This window comes from Garra rufa, chromosome 8, assembly GCF_049309525.1.
Source record: "Garra rufa chromosome 8, GarRuf1.0, whole genome shotgun sequence".
NCBI classification, from domain to species: Eukaryota; Metazoa; Chordata; class Actinopteri; order Cypriniformes; family Cyprinidae; genus Garra; species Garra rufa.
Genome location: NC_133368.1, coordinates 24366427 through 24385955, shown reverse-complemented (window position 1 = coordinate 24385955; position 19529 = coordinate 24366427). Strand labels below are relative to the sequence as shown.

The window sequence follows — 19529 nt, the reverse complement described above, 5'->3', positions numbered from 1 at the left end:
GACCTTCCCAGTGTCCAGCAGCAGTTTATCAGCTCCCTCAACAACGTGCTTGGACAAGTCAAGCCGATGACACCTACTGGGCCGGGTAAGACAGATTCCCACACGTCTCTAGAGAACAGCACACTGAGCCCTTCTTTGCAAAGAGTGCCGTAGACACTAAACAGATTACGTTAGCGTTGCGCGTCAGCAGAGTTGTGGGAAATTAGGCTAAAAAGCCAAGATTTTGAACTCTAGCCACTGTTAAGTTTTAAAGTACTTGTTTAAATTTCATTCGTTCGTTCGCTTGTTGGTTTGTTTTACTAAAGTTTATGTCTTTTGAACCAATATATCCTTCAAATGTAGTCCTTATTTCAGAGCATCGTATTCATTAACTGTAGGCAGTCTGACTCTGACCCAAACGAGGCGTTATTATAGCAGACGGCACTAACGTTTGGCCATTGGGTCGGATATAAAATAACGTAAAGGACGGGAGAGTTGTTTCCCGTTTGCAGTTGCCGACTAGATGCATGCATACGCCTACAGACAATAATATCAGATGCCGAGTGCTCACGTGACTTTGTGTTCCATTTCGTTAGCCGTAGCTGAGCGAAGGAGGGATGTAGTGTTCCTGCTGGATGGCTCAGATGGCACTAGGAGCTCTTTCCCTGCGATGCGCGACTTTGTTGAAAGGATGGTGGGGAGACTAAATGTGTCTGAGAACAGAGACCGTGTGTCCGTGGTCCAGTACAGCAGAGATCCAGAGGCCCATTTCTATCTTAACACCTACTCAAGAAAGCAGGACATCCTTGACACGGTCAGGGGTCTGAGGCACAAAGGAGGGAGACCCCTCAACACAGGGGCAGCTCTGCAGTACGTGAAGGACAATGTCTTCACTGCCTCCTCTGGAAGCAGACGTGTAGAAGGTGTGCCTCAGTTACTGATTCTGCTGAGTGGCGGAAGGTCATTTGATAATGTTGACACACCGGCCTCATCCCTGAAAGAGCTGGGAGTGCTTATCTTTGGGATAGGGTCAAGGAGCTCAGACAGCAGGGAGCTACAGAAGATCTCCCATGAGCCTAGTTATGCACTCTCAGTGAGTGACTTTGCTGACCTTCCCAGTGTCCAACAGCAGCTTTTCAGCAACATTGACACAGTCTTTGTAGAGGGCACGTCTATCACTACCACAACGATAGGTAAGAAACAGCCAAACCGGCTTTCTCCACTTCCTCTCAGCTTTTATGTTTGTAGCGATGTGTGCTGTACAGTACTGAGTTGCAGAAAGAAAAGTATTACTTCCTGAGTTGTAAAACTAAACGGGAGGTGACATGATACGAAAAAAAGCCAGAAAGCACAATTAACGACAAAGCACCAATTGCGTGATGCAATATGCATCTTTTTTTTTCTTCCCTAAAAAGTCCCCCATCTGACCCATGAATATTATTTCTTAGCTGAGGGCCGTAGGCAGAGGAGAGATGTTGTCTTCCTGCTGGACGGATCGGATGCCACTAGGAATGGGTTCCCAGCAATGAAAGAGTTTGTGCAAAGAATGGTGGAGAGATTGGACATAGCTGAGAACAGAGATCGCGTTTCTGTGGTCCAGTACAGCAGAGATGCCGAGGTCCATTTCTATCTGAACACGCACACAACAAAGGAAGACATTCTCGACAGTGTCAAAGGTCTGAGGCACAAGGGAGGGAGACCCCTCTACACGGGGGCAGGTCTCCAGTACGTCAGAGACAATGTCTTTACTGCCTCCTCCGGCAGTAGGCGGCTGGAGGGTGTGCCTCAGATACTACTTTTGCTTAGCGGTGGAAGGTCATCTGACAATGTTGATGCGGCAGCCTCCTCTCTGAAAGAGCTTGGTGTCTTGACCTTTGGAATAGGATCCAGGGGCTCTGATAGCAGAGAATTGCAGAGAATTTCATACGACCCCAATTATGCTCTGACCGTGTCCGACTTCAGTGAGCTTCCAAATGTCCAAGAGCAGCTGCTGGCCTCTGTCCAGGCTGTTGCAATTCCCGCCACTACAACTTCACCAACTGTTACCGGTATGTGCATGGCAGAACTTAAAACTAAGCTGTGTCTCGTCTTTCTACTTAATGCCCCTACATGTTTTTTTTTTTTTTTTTTTTTTTTTTTTTGGTGATATGTGGGGCCATTAGCCAGAGCTTAGACTGCTAATCAGGTGGTAAACTGATATGACATTCTGAAGGGTAATGAACGTTATCGATATTACTTGGCATTAATGATGCTGTATTTTCCCCCTCCTCCTCCTAGCTGAATACACCACACCCAGAAAGGACGTAGTGTTTCTTCTGGACGGTTCAGATGGCACTAGGAATTCTTTCCCAGCTATGCGTGACTTTGTGCAAAGAGTAGCGGAGCAATTCGACATAGAGGCCAACAAAGACCGCGTTTCTGTGGTGCAGTACAGTAGAGACGCTGAGGTCCATTTCTATCTGAATAGCTACACGACAAAGGAAGACATTCTTGACCGTGTCAGAGGCCTGAGACACAAAGGAGGCAGACCCCTCAACACGGGGGCAGCTCTCCAGTACGTCAGAGACAATGTCTTCACCGCCTCCTCCGGCAGCAGACGGCTGGAGGGGGTGCCGCAGTTACTGATCCTGCTTAGCGGGGGAAGGTCATTTGACAGTGTCGATGCAGCAGCCTCCTCTCTGAAAGAGCTTGGCGTCTTGACCTTGGGAATAGGATCGAGGGACTCTGATAGCAGAGAATTGCAGAGAATTTCATACGACCCCAGTTACGCTCTGTCTGTGTCCGACTTCAGTGAGCTCCCAAATGTCCAAGAGCAGCTGCTGGCCTCTGTCCAGACTGTGGCAATGCCCGTCACTACAACTTCACCAACTGTTACCGGTATGTGCATGGCAGAACTTTACGAGAGCTAGCTGAAAGGCTGTGCCTTGTTGATTACTCACAGCTTAGGTAGTCAAAGAGGTAGTGAACCAATGTGACATTCTGAAAGATGTTTTGAAATGTCCCGGTGTTAATGACGCTGTTTTCTTTTCCTAGCCGATGACGCCATACCCAGAAAGGATGTAGTGTTTCTGCTGGACGGTTCAGATGGCACTAGAAATACTTTCCCAGCGATGCGTGAATTTGTGCAAAGATTAGTAGAGCAATTCAACATAGAGGCAAACAGAGACCGTGTATCCGTGGTGCAGTACAGTCGAGACGCAGAGGTCAATTTCTATCTGAATAGCCACACAACAAAGGGGGATATCTTGAACTCTGTCAAAGGTCTGAGGCATAGAGGTGGGAGACCCCTCAACACAGGGGCAGCTCTCCAGTACGTGAGGGACAATGTCTTCACCGCCTCGGCGGGGAGTAGAAGGCGAGAGGGTGTCCCTCAGATTCTCATCCTCCTCAGTGGAGGACGGTCAAGCGATAACGTAGATGTACCTGCCTCCGCCCTGAAAGAGAGCGGCATCTCGATTCTTGGCATTGGCACCAGAAATTCGAGCAGAGAGGTGCAGAGAATTGCCAATGATCCTACCTATGCACAGTCCATCAATGAATTCTCTGACCTTCCCAGTGTCCAGCAGCAGTTTATCAGCTCCCTCAACAACGTGCTTGGACAAGTCAAGCCGATGACACCTACTGGGCCGGGTAAGACAGATTCCCACACGTCTCTAGAGAACAGCACACTGAGCCCTTCTTTGCAAAGAGTGCCGTAGACACTAAACAGATTACGTTAGCGTTGCGCGTCAGCAGAGTTGTGGGAAATTAGGCTAAAAAGCCAAGATTTTGAACTCTAGCCACTGTTAAGTTTTAAAGTACTTGTTTAAATTTCATTCGTTCGTTCGCTTGTTGGTTTGTTTTACTAAAGTTTATGTCTTTTGAACCAATATATCCTTCAAATGTAGTCCTTATTTCAGAGCATCGTATTCATTAACTGTAGGCAGTCTGACTCTGACCCAAACGAGGCGTTATTATAGCAGACGGCACTAACGTTTGGCCATTGGGTCGGATATAAAATAACGTAAAGGACGGGAGAGTTGTTTCCCGTTTGCAGTTGCCGACTAGATGCATGCATACGCCTACAGACAATAATATCAGATGCCGAGTGCTCACGTGACTTTGTGTTCCATTTCGTTAGCCGTAGCTGAGCGAAGGAGGGATGTAGTGTTCCTGCTGGATGGCTCAGATGGCACTAGGAGCTCTTTCCCTGCGATGCGCGACTTTGTTGAAAGGATGGTGGGGAGACTAAATGTGTCTGAGAACAGAGACCGTGTGTCCGTGGTCCAGTACAGCAGAGATCCAGAGGCCCATTTCTATCTTAACACCTACTCAAGAAAGCAGGACATCCTTGACACGGTCAGGGGTCTGAGGCACAAAGGAGGGAGACCCCTCAACACAGGGGCAGCTCTGCAGTACGTGAAGGACAATGTCTTCACTGCCTCCTCTGGAAGCAGACGTGTAGAAGGTGTGCCTCAGTTACTGATTCTGCTGAGTGGCGGAAGGTCATTTGATAATGTTGACACACCGGCCTCATCCCTGAAAGAGCTGGGAGTGCTTATCTTTGGGATAGGGTCAAGGAGCTCAGACAGCAGGGAGCTACAGAAGATCTCCCATGAGCCTAGTTATGCACTCTCAGTGAGTGACTTTGCTGACCTTCCCAGTGTCCAACAGCAGCTTTTCAGCAACATTGACACAGTCTTTGTAGAGGGCACGTCTATCACTACCACAACGATAGGTAAGAAACAGCCAAACCGGCTTTCTCCACTTCCTCTCAGCTTTTATGTTTGTAGCGATGTGTGCTGTACAGTACTGAGTTGCAGAAAGAAAAGTATTACTTCCTGAGTTGTAAAACTAAACGGGAGGTGACATGATACGAAAAAAAGCCAGAAAGCACAATTAACGACAAAGCACCAATTGCGTGATGCAATATGCATCTTTTTTTTTCTTCCCTAAAAAGTCCCCCATCTGACCCATGAATATTATTTCTTAGCTGAGGGCCGTAGGCAGAGGAGAGATGTTGTCTTCCTGCTGGACGGATCGGATGCCACTAGGAATGGGTTCCCAGCAATGAAAGAGTTTGTGCAAAGAATGGTGGAGAGATTGGACATAGCTGAGAACAGAGATCGCGTTTCTGTGGTCCAGTACAGCAGAGATGCCGAGGTCCATTTCTATCTGAACACGCACACAACAAAGGAAGACATTCTCGACAGTGTCAAAGGTCTGAGGCACAAGGGAGGGAGACCCCTCTACACGGGGGCAGGTCTCCAGTACGTCAGAGACAATGTCTTTACTGCCTCCTCCGGCAGTAGGCGGCTGGAGGGTGTGCCTCAGATACTACTTTTGCTTAGCGGTGGAAGGTCATCTGACAATGTTGATGCGGCAGCCTCCTCTCTGAAAGAGCTTGGTGTCTTGACCTTTGGAATAGGATCCAGGGGCTCTGATAGCAGAGAATTGCAGAGAATTTCATACGACCCCAATTATGCTCTGACCGTGTCCGACTTCAGTGAGCTTCCAAATGTCCAAGAGCAGCTGCTGGCCTCTGTCCAGGCTGTTGCAATTCCCGCCACTACAACTTCACCAACTGTTACCGGTATGTGCATGGCAGAACTTAAAACTAAGCTGTGTCTCGTCTTTCTACTTAATGCCCCTACATGTTTTTTTTTTTTTTTTTTTTTTTGTGATATGTGGGGCCATTAGCCAGAGCTTAGACTGCTAATCAGGTGGTAAACTGATATGACATTCTGAAGGGTAATGAACGTTATCGATATTACTTGGCATTAATGATGCTGTATTTTCCCCCTCCTCCTCCTAGCTGAATACACCACACCCAGAAAGGACGTAGTGTTTCTTCTGGACGGTTCAGATGGCACTAGGAATTCTTTCCCAGCTATGCGTGACTTTGTGCAAAGAGTAGCGGAGCAATTCGACATAGAGGCCAACAAAGACCGCGTTTCTGTGGTGCAGTACAGTAGAGACGCTGAGGTCCATTTCTATCTGAATAGCTACACGACAAAGGAAGACATTCTTGACCGTGTCAGAGGCCTGAGACACAAAGGAGGCAGACCCCTCAACACGGGGGCAGCTCTCCAGTACGTCAGAGACAATGTCTTCACCGCCTCCTCCGGCAGCAGACGGCTGGAGGGGGTGCCGCAGTTACTGATCCTGCTTAGCGGGGGAAGGTCATTTGACAGTGTCGATGCAGCAGCCTCCTCTCTGAAAGAGCTTGGCGTCTTGACCTTGGGAATAGGATCGAGGGACTCTGATAGCAGAGAATTGCAGAGAATTTCATACGACCCCAGTTACGCTCTGTCTGTGTCCGACTTCAGTGAGCTCCCAAATGTCCAAGAGCAGCTGCTGGCCTCTGTCCAGACTGTGGCAATGCCCGTCACTACAACTTCACCAACTGTTACCGGTATGTGCATGGCAGAACTTTACGAGAGCTAGCTGAAAGGCTGTGCCTTGTTGATTACTCACAGCTTAGGTAGTCAAAGAGGTAGTGAACCAATGTGACGTTCTGAAAGATGTTTTGAAATGTCCTGGTGTTAATGACGCTGTTTTCTTTTCCTAGCCGATGACGCCATACCCAGAAAGGATGTAGTGTTTCTGCTGGACGGTTCAGATGGCACTAGAAATACTTTCCCAGCGATGCGTGACTTTGTGCAAAGATTAGTAGAGCAATTCAACATAGAGGCAAACAGAGACCGTGTATCCGTGGTGCAGTACAGTCGAGACGCAGAGGTCAATTTCTATCTGAATAGCCACACAACAAAGGGGGATATCTTGAACTCTGTCAAAGGTCTGAGGCATAGAGGTGGGAGACCCCTCAACACAGGGGCAGCTCTCCAGTACGTGAGGGACAATGTCTTCACCGCCTCGGCGGGGAGTAGAAGGCGAGAGGGTGTCCCTCAGATTCTCATCCTCCTCAGTGGAGGACGGTCAAGCGATAACGTAGATGTACCTGCCTCCGCCCTGAAAGAGAGCGGCATCTCGATTCTTGGCATTGGCACCAGAAATTCGAGCAGAGAGATGCAGAGAATTGCCAATGATCCTACCTATGCACAGTCCATCAATGAATTCTCTGACCTTCCCAGTGTCCAGCAGCAGTTTATCAGCTCCCTCAACAACGTGCTTGGACAAGTCAAGCCGATGACACCTACTGGGCCGGGTAAGACAGATTCCCACACGTCTCTAGAGAACAGCACACTGAGTCCTTCTTTGCAAAGAGTGCCGTAGACACTAAACAGATTACGTTAGCGTTGCGCGTCAGCAGAGTTGTGGGAAATTAGGCTAAAAAGCCAAGATTTTGAACTCTAGCCACTGTTAAGTTTTAAAGTACTTGTTTAAATTTCATTCGTTTGTTCGCTTGTTGGTTTGTTTTACTAAAGTTTATGTCTTTTGAACCAATATATCCTTCAAATGTAGTCCTTATTTCAGAGCATCGTATTCATTAACTGTAGGCAGTCTGACTCTGACCCAAACGAGGCGTTATTATAGCAGACGGCACTAACGTTTGGCCATTGGGTCGGATATAAAATAACATAAAGGACGGGAGAGTTGTTTCCCATTTGCAGTTGCCGACTAGATGCATGCATACGCCTACAGACAATAATATCAGATGCCGAGTGCTCACGTGACTTTGTGTTCCATTTCGTTAGCCGTAGCTGAGCGAAGGAGGGATGTAGTGTTCCTGCTGGATGGCTCAGATGGCACTAGGAGCTCTTTCCCTGCGATGCGCGACTTTGTTGAAAGGATGGTGGGGAGACTAAATGTGTCTGAGAACAGAGACTGTGTGTCCGTGGTCCAGTACAGCAGAGATCCAGAGGCCCATTTCTATCTTAACACCTACTCAAGAAAGCAGGACATCCTTGACACGGTCAGGGGTCTGAGGCACAAAGGAGGGAGACCCCTCAACACAGGGGCAGCTCTGCAGTACGTGAAGGACAATGTCTTCACTGCCTCCTCTGGAAGCAGACGTGTAGAAGGTGTGCCTCAGTTACTGATTCTGCTGAGTGGCGGAAGGTCATTTGATAATGTTGACACACCGGCCTCATCCCTGAAAGAGCTGGGAGTGCTTATCTTTGGGATAGGGTCAAGGAGCTCAGACAGCAGGGAACTACAGAAGATCTCCCATGAGCCTAGTTATGCACTCTCAGTGAGTGACTTTGCTGACCTTCCCAGTGTCCAACAGCAGCTTTTCAGCAACATTGACACAGTCTTTGTAGAGGGCACGTCTATCACTACCACAACGATAGGTAAGAAACAGCCAAACCGGCTTTCTCCACTTCCTCTCAGCTTTTATGTTTGTAGCGATGTGTGCTGTTCAGTACTGAGTTGCAGAAAGAAAAGTATTACTTCCTGAGTTGTAAAACTAAACGGGAGGTGACATGATACGAAAAAAAGACAGAAAGCACAATTAACGACAAAGCACCAATTGTGTGATGCAATATGCATCTTTTTTTTTTCTTCCCTAAAAAGTCCCCCATCTGACCCATGAATATTATTTCTTAGCTGAGGGCCGTAGGCAGAGGAGAGATGTTGTCTTCCTGCTGGACGGATCGGATGCCACTAGGAATGGGTTCCCAGCAATGAAAGAGTTTGTGCAAAGAATGGTGGAGAGATTGGACATAGCTGAGAACAGAGATCGCGTTTCTGTGGTCCAGTACAGCAGAGATGCCGAGGTCCATTTCTATCTGAACACGTACACAACAAAGGAAGACATTCTCGACAGTGTCAAAGGTCTGAGGCACAAGGGAGGAAGACCCCTCTACACGGGGGCAGGTCTCCAGTACGTCAGAGACAATGTCTTTACTGCCTCCTCCGGCAGTAGGCGGCTGGAGGGTGTTCCTCAGATACTACTTTTGCTTAGCGGTGGAAGGTCATCTGACAATGTTGATGCGGCAGCCTCCTCTCTGAAAGAGCTTGGTGTCTTGACCTTTGGAATAGGATCCAGGGGCTCTGATAGCAGAGAATTGCAGAGAATTTCATACGACCCCAATTATGCTCTGACCGTGTCCGACTTCAGTGAGCTTCCAAATGTCCAAGAGCAGCTGCTGGCCTCTGTCCAGGCTGTTGCAATTCCCGCCACTACAACTTCACCAACTGTTACCGGTATGTGAATGGCAGAACTTTAAAACTAAGCTGTGTCCCGTCTTTCTACTTAATGCCCCTACATGTTTTTTTTGTTTTTGTTTTTTTGTTTTTTTTTGTGATATGTGGGGCCGTTAGCCAGAGCTTAGACTGCTAATCAGGTGGTAAACTGATATGACATTCTGAAGGGTAATGAACGTTATCGATATTACTTGGCATTAATGATGCTGTATTTTCCCCCTCCTCCTCCTAGCTGAATACACCACACCCAGAAAGGACGTAGTGTTTCTTCTGGACGGTTCAGATGGCACTAGGAATTCTTTCCCAGCTATGCGTGACTTTGTGCAAAGAGTAGCAGAGAAATTCGACATAGAGGCCAACAAAGACCGCGTTTCTGTGGTGCAGTACAGTAGAGACGCTGAGGTCCATTTCTATCTGAATAGCTACACGACAAAGGAAGACATTCTTGACCGTGTCAGAGGCCTGAGACACAAAGGAGGCAGACCCCTCAACACGGGGGCAGCTCTCCAGTACGTCAGAGACAATGTCTTCACCGCCTCCTCCGGCAGCAGACGGCTGGAGGGGGTGCCGCAGTTACTGATCCTGCTTAGCGGGGGAAGGTCATTTGACAGTGTCGATGCAGCAGCCTCCTCTCTGAAAGAGCTTGGCGTCTTGACCTTGGGAATAGGATCGAGGAACTCTGATAGCAGAGAATTGCAGAGAATTTCATACGACCCCAGTTACGCTCTGTCTGTGTCCGACTTCAGTGAGCTCCCAAATGTCCAAGAGCAGCTGCTGGCCTCTGTCCAGACTGTGGCAATGCCCGTCACTACAACGTCCCCGACTCTGACCGGTATGTGCATGGCAGAACTTTACGAGAGCTAGCTGACAGGCTGTGCCTTGTTGATTACTCACAGCTTAGGTAGTCAAAGAGGTAGTGAACCAATGTGACGTTCTGAAAGATGTTTTGAAATGTCCTGGTGTTAATGACGCTGTTTTCTTTTCCTAGCCGATGACGCCATACCCAGAAAGGATGTAGTGTTTCTGCTGGACGGTTCAGATGGCACTAGAAATACTTTCCCAGCCATGCGTGACTTTGTGCAAAGATTAGTAGAGCAATTCAACATAGAGGCAAACAGAGACCGTGTATCCGTGGTGCAGTACAGTCGAGACGCAGAGGTCAATTTCTATCTGAATAGCCACACAACAAAGGGGGATATCTTGAACTCTGTCAAAGGTCTGAGGCATAGAGGTGGGAGACCCCTCAACACAGGGGCAGCTCTCCAGTACGTGAGGGACAATGTCTTCACCGCCTCGGCGGGGAGTAGAAGGCGAGAGGGTGTCCCTCAGATTCTCATCCTCCTCAGTGGAGGACGGTCAAGCGATAACGTAGATGTACCTGCCTCCGCCCTGAAAGAGAGTGGCATCTCAATTCTTGGCATTGGCACCAGAAATTCGAGCAGAGAGGTGCAGAGAATTGCCAATGATCCTACCTATGCACAGTCCATCAATAAATTCTCTGACCTTCCCAGCGTCCAGCAGCAGTTTATCAGCTCCCTCAACAACGTGCTTGGACAAGTCAAGCCGATGACACCTACTGGGCCGGGTAAGACAGATTCCCACACGTCTCTAGAGAACAGCAAACTGAGCCCTTCTTTTCAAAGAGTGCCTTAGACACTAAACAGATTACGTTAGCGTTGCGCGTCAGCAGAGTTGTGGGAAATTAGGCTAAAAAGCCAAGATTTTGAACTCTAGCCACCTTTAAGTTTTAAAGTACTTGTTTAAATTTCATTCGTTTGTTCGCTTGTTGGTTTGTTTTACTAAAGTTTATGTCTTTTGAACCAATATATCCTTCAAATGTAGTCCTTATTTCAGAGCATCGTATTCATTAACTGTAGGCAGTCTGACTCTGACCCAAACGAGGTGTTATTATAGCAGACGGCACTAACGTTTGGCCATTGGGTCGGATATAAAATAACGTAAAGGACGGGAGAGTTGTTTCCCATTTGCAGTTGCCGACTAGATGCATGCATACGCCTACAGACAATAATATCAGATGCCGAGTGCTCACGTGACTTTGTGTTCCATTTCGTTAGCCGTAGCTGAGCGAAGGAGGGATGTAGTGTTACTGCTGGATGGCTCAGATGGCACTAGGAGCTCTTTCCCTGCGATGCGCGACTTTGTTGAAAGGATGGTGGGGAGACTAAATGTGTCTGAGAACAGAGACCGTGTGTCCGTGGTCCAGTACAGCAGAGGTCCAGAGGCCCATTTCTATCTTAACACCTACTCAAGAAAGCAGGACATCCTTGACACGGTCAGGGGTCTGAGGCACAAAGGAGGGAGACCCCTCAACACAGGGGCAGCTCTGCAGTATGTGAAGGACAATGTCTTCACTGCCTCCTCTGGAAGCAGACGTGTAGAAGGTGTGCCTCAGTTACTGATTCTGCTGAGTGGCGGAAGGTCATTTGATAATGTTGACACACCGGCCTCATCCCTGAAAGAGCTGGGAGTGCTTATCTTTGGGATAGGGTCAAGGAGCTCAGACAGCAGGGAACTACAGAAAATCTCCCATGAGCCTAGTTATGCACTCTCAGTGAGTGACTTTGCTGACCTTCCCAGTGTCCAACAGCAGCTTTTCAGCAACATTGACACAGTCTTTGTAGAGGGCACGTCTATCACTACCACAACGATAGGTAAGAAACAGCCAATCTGGCTTTCTCCACTTCCTCTCAGCTTTTATGTTTGTAGCGATGTGTGCTGTACAGTACTGAGTTGCAGAAATAAAAGTATTTCTTCCTGAGTTGTAAAACTAAACGGGAGGTGACATGATACGAAAAAAAGACAGAAAGCACAATTAACGACAAAGCACCAATTGTGTGATGCAATATGCATCTTTTTTTTTTCTTCCCTAAAAAGTCCCCCATCTGACCCATGAATATTATTTCTTAGATGAGGTCCGTAGGCAGAGGAGAGATATTGTCTTTCTTCTGGATGGATCGGATGCCACTAGGAGTGGGTTCCAAGCAATGAAAGAGTTTGTGCAAACAATTGTGGCGAGATTGGACATAGCTGAGAACAGAGATCGCGTTTCTGTGGTCCAGTACAGCAGAGACATAGATGTCAATTTCTATCTAAACACGTACACAACAAAGGAAGACATTCTTGACGGTGTCAAACGTCTGAGGCACAAGGGAGGCAGACCCCTCTACACGGGGGCAGGTCTCCAGTACGTCAGAGACAATGTATTTACTGCCTCCTCCGGCAGCAGGCAACAGGAGGGCGTGCCTCAGATACTGGTTTTGCTTAGTGGGGGAAGGTCATCTGACAATGTTGATGCGGCATCCTCCTCTCTGAAAGAGCTTGGTGTCTTAACCATTGGAGTAGGATCCAGGGGCTCTGATAGCAGAGAATTGCAGAGAATTTCATACGACTCCAATTATGCTTTGACCGTGTCTGACTTCAGTGAGCTTCCAAATGTCCAAGAGCAGCTGCTGGCCTCTGTCCAGGCTGTTGCAGTTCCTATCATTCCACCTTTTACGACTGTTACTGGTATGTGCATGGCAGAACTTTACATTACTGAGTCTAATGTTACTACTTGATTTATGTTTTTTTTTTTTGATCATTTAGTGCAGTGGTCACCAAGTTCGGTCCTGGAGGGCCGGTGTCCTGCAGAGTTTAGCTCCAGCTTTAATCAAACACACCTGAAGCAGCTCATCAGTCTTTCTAGGTATACTTGAAATGTCCAGGCAGGTGTGTTGAGGCATGTTGGAGCTAAACTCTGCAGGATACCGGCCCTCCAGGACCGAACTTGGTGACCCCTGATTTAGTGCATAATCTTAATGCATATTAGAAAAATCCCAGAAACATCCCAATTGCAGATTTTAACATGCCTATTCCTTAAGAGAATATCAGATTCCGATTGCTCACACGACTTTGTGCTTCATTTCCATATCCATAGCTGAGCAAAGGAGGGCTAGGAGGGATGTAGTATTCCTGCTGGATGGTTCAGATGGCACTAGAAGATCTTTCCCCGCAATGCGTGACTTTGTTGAAAGGATGGTGGAGAGACTAAATGTGTCTGAGAACGGAGACCGTGTGTCGGTGGTTCAATACAGCAGAGATCCAGAAGCCCATTTCTATCTTAACACATACTCAAATAAAGAAGACATTTTAGAAACAATCAGGGGTCTGAGGCACAAAGGTGGTCGAAACCTCAACACTGGAGCAGCTCTGCAGTATGTGAGGGATAACATCTTCACAGCTTCTTCTGGCAGCAGACGTGTAGAAGGTGTGCCACAATTACTAATTCTGCTGAGTGATGGAAGGTCATTTGATAATGTTGACACAGCGGCCTCATCCCTGAAGGAGCTGGGAGTGTTTATCTTTGGGATAGGGTCAAGGAGCTCAGACAGCAGGGAACTCCAGAGGATCTCCCATGAGCCTAGTTATGCACTCTCAGTGAGTGACTTTGCTGACCTTCCCAGTGTCCAACAGCAGATTTTTACTAACATTAACACAGTTCTTGTAGAGCGCACACCCATCACTACTACAGTAATAGGTAAGAAATTTACAAAATATTTTGCTGTAGGTTCTTTTAAGTTTTATAGTGTCTGCTAAGGTAAGTATCTCCAGTATTTTTTTTTTTTTTTTTTTTTTTTGCATTTATTATCCTTTGCCATGCTAAAAACATGAGTGTTACCTAAAGGTTTGTGGCTTGTTAAGGAGATATGTACTGTTCTCTTTTGGTTCAACAAAATGAAGAGAAATTTCTTGTCTTTCACTAATGGAAGTTCCAACATTTGTATCTATGGGCCATAAAATGATAGATACCGTGGTTCTTTTGGAGACTATGATTCTTTTACTTCAGTTATAAGGAAGCATTATACAGCTTCCTTGCAGCACCTTGACAACCACCCTGTGAATGTATGATCTTAGTGAACATATGATAGTGTGCTTTCTTTACAACATCAAGCATCCTCATACCACTGAGTGTTGTATAGTAAATTCTACACTTATTTCTTTATTCACATCTTTCTTCTTTTAATATGCACACAGGTTTGTAGTTTGTGTAATTCTTTCTATTACTGAATGGAAACATTTACTTTTTTAGTGCTTTGTGCTTTTTGAGAGATCGGATTTTATGTTAAATGTGTGTACACCAGTGATGTTCAATCTGTTGTGTAGATTTTTATTTATTTATTTTATTTTGTTTTAATGTTTTGTTTCTAATAGTTTTCTAATGTATTTAAGATTCATCAATGCAAATCAGGAGTGTGGAAATATATATGTATATTCAGGTGGAAACAAAATACAGAATGATACAAAAATTGCTCATACGATGTCTTACCATTAATTAGTTATGTTCACTAATCAGGAACAAAGGGTTGTACAGTTTATGTAACTATATTCATGTTGTTGTAGGTGTGTTTTACAGACTGGCCCTAATCCAGCCAGCTATATTTTATATTAAATCAGATCTTTTTTATTTATTTTAGCAGAGTCCGAAGGACCCAAGAAGGACATCATCTTTGTGATCGATGGCTCCGAAGGTGTTGGCAGAGAATTCCCAATTATCCAGGAGTTTGTGCGCAGAGTTGTGGAAAACCTCAATGTTGGTGAGAACAAGATCCGAGTAGGCGTGGTGCAGTATGGAGATTTACCATCTCCAGACATATACCTCAACTCACACAGGACCAAAGAAGGTGTCTTAAATGGCATTAAGGAACTTCGACAACGAGGGGGGAGACAGCGTAACCTTGGTCGGGCCCTTGACTTAGTTAGTCGTGAAGTTCTGGCTTCTGGACGTGGTGGAAGGAAACAGGAGGGAGTTCCACAATTTGTTGTTGTGGTTTCAGGAGGAAAAGCAACAGACAGTATAAGATCATCTGCAACAGCACTGAAACAGTCAGGAGTCGTCCCCCTTAGCATAGGAACAAGAGACGTGGACACTCAGGAACTTCAAGTGACAGCCTATGTCCCCAGATTTGCCTACACAGTTGATGACTTGCCTGGACTATATACAATTCAGGACTCACTCATCACCACCCTGACAGAGCTATCTAGTGAGGAGTTAGCCAAACTGCGCCCTGTTTACCCTACAGGTAACTGCAATCATTTCATAATTGGGTTTCTGGTTGATGTGGTAATGCTGCTGAAAAGGCCAGCATAGACCAGCATAATTTCCATTCTATACTATTCAAAAAAAAACTTTGATAATGCTGCCTGCTGGTAGTTAAACTTCTCTTTACCTTTTAAATTTGTGAAATTGGTTATCTAGTATGGCCTGTCACTTATTGCTGGTTGACCAAGGAAGTCTTGCTGTTGTTAATTTAGTTAAGAAGCTTGCAAGAAACACCAGCATTCTATGCTGGGAGCAGCATCTAAAATGTATATCACCAGCTATGTTGGTCTTTTCAACAGCGACATTTTATTATATTCCTTAAAGTCTGATTATAGTCACTCTTTCCACAACAAAAATACATAATTTGATAATACATGACCATTCACCCAGTCCTTAACCATATAAATAAAATGCTTAGTTTTGCTGCTACCTTTTATTTAAGACTTCAACACACATTTTTGCATAGGAAAAAAAATCTTTGTGTCCTTATCCTTGTTGCTTTCAGAAATTACGTAAAGCCTGCTAATCAGATTAGAAATTACAGTAACAGCTCATATTTATAATACATTATAAGGGTATTCTTAAGGCATTATAATAAATGCATAATGCATTATAAAAAAAAACTTCTAATATGTTATATCAACTCATGAATAATCATAACAACAATTATAATACAATATAATACATACTTATTTGTGGTTATAATTATATGGTTATAGTATGATTATTTATAGCACAATGAACACTATATTAAATCTACTTTGTTTACAGTATAATGGACTTTATCATATCTTGATATTGTTTATTTAACATCTGTACATTATATTGTGAATGGTTAGGTGTTGAATGTTATTTTCAGTGTTTCCTGTGAGGCTAACGTTAATTTTGATGTGAGCTAGTTAATACTCTTCAACTGAAAAAAAATGCAATGTTTTATATGGTTACAATTTATTTTGATGGTCCCCTTAATCTATTGACTATAAGTAACTTACGTACATTTTAGGTTGGGGGTATGGATAGGAGCAGGGAGAGCATAAATAACCCCTCTAGGGTAAACAGAACAGAACCAACATTAATGATTAATGTAGCAAATATCATTAATGTTCTAAGAGATTATTTTATGTAACAACAAAATTCAGTGGTCTGACTCAAGAAATATCCAAGCCAAGTCCTTACTGGACAAAAGGAGGAGTTGGGGATGGAGGTGGATGATTAGCTCCTGAGCAAAGCGATAGCTGCTGAATGATGACTGAAACGACCTTATAGATTAAGGTGGCCTACCAGAACTAACGTTGCTTTCCATTATTAGTAGACTTAGGTTAAGGAGGTAGAATGTTCACGTAAAGTTACTTATAGCCAATATGTCTGGTATTATTATTGTTATTATTACTTATAAGTAATACATACTAATACATTATAACTATGAGCAAAAAAAATCCATTGTAATCTAAGAGGACGCAATATGTTTATTGTGTTATAAATCATCATACTCTTAAAAGCTATAACCACAAATAAGTAAATGTTATAATACATTAAAAATGTTCTTGTGAATATTCATGAGATAATACAACATATCACAAGGTTTTTTATAATGCATTATGCAACCATTATAATGCCTTAAGAATACGCTTATAATATATTACACATATAGGCTTCATAGAAAGTGTTAACAAAATTGCTAAAGTGCTTTACACTGTTGTGTGAAATATGCAATTGACACTAGGTATGGTCAGCTTCTCCATCAGCTTTTGTTTTTAAGACATTCTTGACACAGCAGCATAACACAGCATCTCATGGTGGGACACATTGAAACAGCCATACCTGCTGCAGTGGTCTAAGGCTCATATCAATTAAAATAGCACAAACAATTCTTAACACTTAACACAATACTCATAACAAGATGCAATAAAACAATTGGACAAAGATGCCAATCTAGTGCATATTTACAATTAAATTTACAACTTAGGATATTAATAGAACAAGTGTTTACATCATCCCATTAAGTAGATTTAAAGCAACTCAGAGCAGCAAAACATTTTTAGTTGATAAAGTCCTTTTGTAAACTAATTGAATATACCTGATATTGAATATACCTGATTATAAATATTTGCATTTGCAATACATTTACGTATTAATTAAGATGTATTCATTGTTGTTGTGGTTATTGTTATATTTATTTTTTAAATAAAATTTTCATCTCTTTAATCCAAGACACAGGGCCTGTAATTCCAGGACCTCGTGGAGATAAAAGGGACGTTGTTTTCCTTATTGATGGCACAACAAAGATGCGGTCTGAGTTCCCTGCCATAAGAGACATGGTTCAGCGTGTGGTGGAGAAGTTAGATGTGGGTCTCGACAACGTGAGAGTCTCAGTTGTGCAGTACAGTGATGATCCCAAACTGGAGTTTCTTCTTAATGAGCACTCCACCAAGGAGGAAGTTCGCCAGGCAATACGAAGAATGAGAAGCAAAGGTGGCAATCGTCTTAACACTGGCCAAGCTCTGGAATATGTTTCAAAGAACATCTATCAAAGATCAGCCGGAAGCCGCGTAGAAGATGGTGTGCCCCAGTTTCTCATCTTGGTAACCGGAGGAAAGTCAAATGATGATGTGTCTGGCCCTGCTGCCCAACTGAAGTCAAGCCGCGTTGCTCCCTTAGCAGTTGGAGCTCATAATGCTGATGAAGAGGAGCTAAAATTAATTTCCTTTAATCCAGAACTAACATACACCATTAGAAACTTCCAGGAACTTCCAACAGTGGAGCAACAGCTTTTAAACAAAGTCAGTACCATGACCAGAGAAGAAATTTCAACCCCAACTACTGTCACAGGTATACCACTTTTTTTGGTCTTGTTAAAAACATTATTTCAGGTTAATTCACATTAGCAGAGCATTTGATGGCAAATTTAGTCAATGTATTCTTTTTTGTTTCTTATCAGACCCACTCAATCTTGGAAGAAAGGACATCATCTTCCTCATTGATGGCTCTGACAGTGTTGGACAAAGTGGTGTTGCTCACATTCGTGACTTTATCTTGAAAGTGGTTGATCAGCTTGATGTACGACCTGACCAAGTTCGCGTGGCTCTGGTACAGTATGGTGAAAGGCCTAAAACTGAATTCTCTTTGAACTCCCACGACAACAAGCAATCTGTCATCTCTGCAGTTAAGAGATTGCGTCATATGGGTGGACGTGGTGCTGACCTAGCTGAGGCGATAAAGTATGTAATTCGAAATGAGCTCCAAGCATCTGCTGGGGTACGTCTATCACAAGCTTCCCAGCATTTAGTTGTGCTAACTGGTGGAAGATCAACCTCCGACGTATCTTCTTACGGCCCACTTCTCAAAGGCTCTCGCGTCAATTGTATAGGAATTGGTGCAGATAATGCAGACCCAAGACAGCTGGCACAGATTACTACCACTGCTGAAGATGTCCTGAAGGTGCCTACTTTCCCAAGTCTTCCAACCATACAGAACAAGTTTATAGCCAGACTTAATGGAACGATGATAGGGGAGATTCCCATTGACGGTGAAGTGACAGGTAGGTGGAGCTTTAATGTCGTTGTCATGCAAGTCATACTTTATATGATGGGTGTGTAATAATAGGTCATAACTTCTTGTTTGTATAATTATTTATTTTGCCTGTTTTGTTTTCTCACAGATCCTGGACTCCCCCAGGCCAAAGTTGCTGACATTGTGTTTTTGGTTGATGGCTCAATTAATCTTGGCAAGGACAATTTTAAAGAGGTCATGGAATTCATTCTCAATTTAATTGACCTGTTCTACACTGAGAGGGACAATCTTCGGATTGGTCTAGCACATTATGCTACAGATGTGACCGATGTATTCTACCTCAATACTTACAAAAATAAGGATGACATTATTAATGGCATAACTCGAGCTGAGTACAAGGGAGGTCGGGAAATTAAAACAGGCAATGCCATTCGCTATGTTCAGAAAACACACTTTGTAAAAGAAAGAGGCAGTCGAAAGGATGAGGGAGTTCCACAGATCCTGATGGTAGTCACTGGTGGACGGTCCCGGGATGACAGCAAATCAGCGGCACTAGCTCTCAAAGCCAGTGGCGTGCGCATCTATGCTGTTGGGGTGGGTGACATTGAGGATGAGCTCAATAATTTGGGCAGTGAAGCTTCTACAGTGGCACGAGCCAGCACCTTCCAAGAACTCTCTGAACTGAATGAGCAGATTTTGGAAACACTGGATGATGAGGTGAAAGGAATAGGACTGTGCACTGGAGTAAAGGATGCTACAAGAGGTTCGTTTTTTTTTTTTTTTTCCAAAGTCAAAGTACATTTTAAGTGCTCTGAACAGAGGTTTATTCTTGATTTGTATTCATTCTTAA

General features: G+C 44.5%; 2 protein-coding genes across 5 annotated transcripts in view; both read left to right on the top strand.

Moving 5' to 3' along the window:
• col6a3 (collagen, type VI, alpha 3) overlaps positions 1-19529 on the top strand; it is a 129040-nt gene that overhangs the window by 91803 nt on the left and 17708 nt on the right. For all 4 annotated transcript variants that reach the window (XM_073846183.1, XM_073846184.1, XM_073846182.1 and 1 more), the window contains 4 exons: positions 14544-15149; positions 17381-17998; positions 18108-18707; positions 18828-19442. In XM_073846183.1, coding sequence (XP_073702284.1) covers positions 14544-15149; positions 17381-17998; positions 18108-18707; positions 18828-19442 — 2439 coding nt within the window. The remainder of the gene's footprint in view (positions 1-14543; positions 15150-17380; positions 17999-18107; positions 18708-18827; positions 19443-19529) is intronic.
• LOC141340756 (collagen alpha-3(VI) chain-like) lies at positions 11105-14493 on the top strand. Its single transcript, XM_073845849.1, has 4 exons — positions 11105-11741; positions 11998-12597; positions 13007-13606; positions 14483-14493. Exons 1-4 carry the CDS (start codon positions 11105-11107, stop codon positions 14491-14493), a joined length of 1848 nt encoding a protein of 615 aa, XP_073701950.1.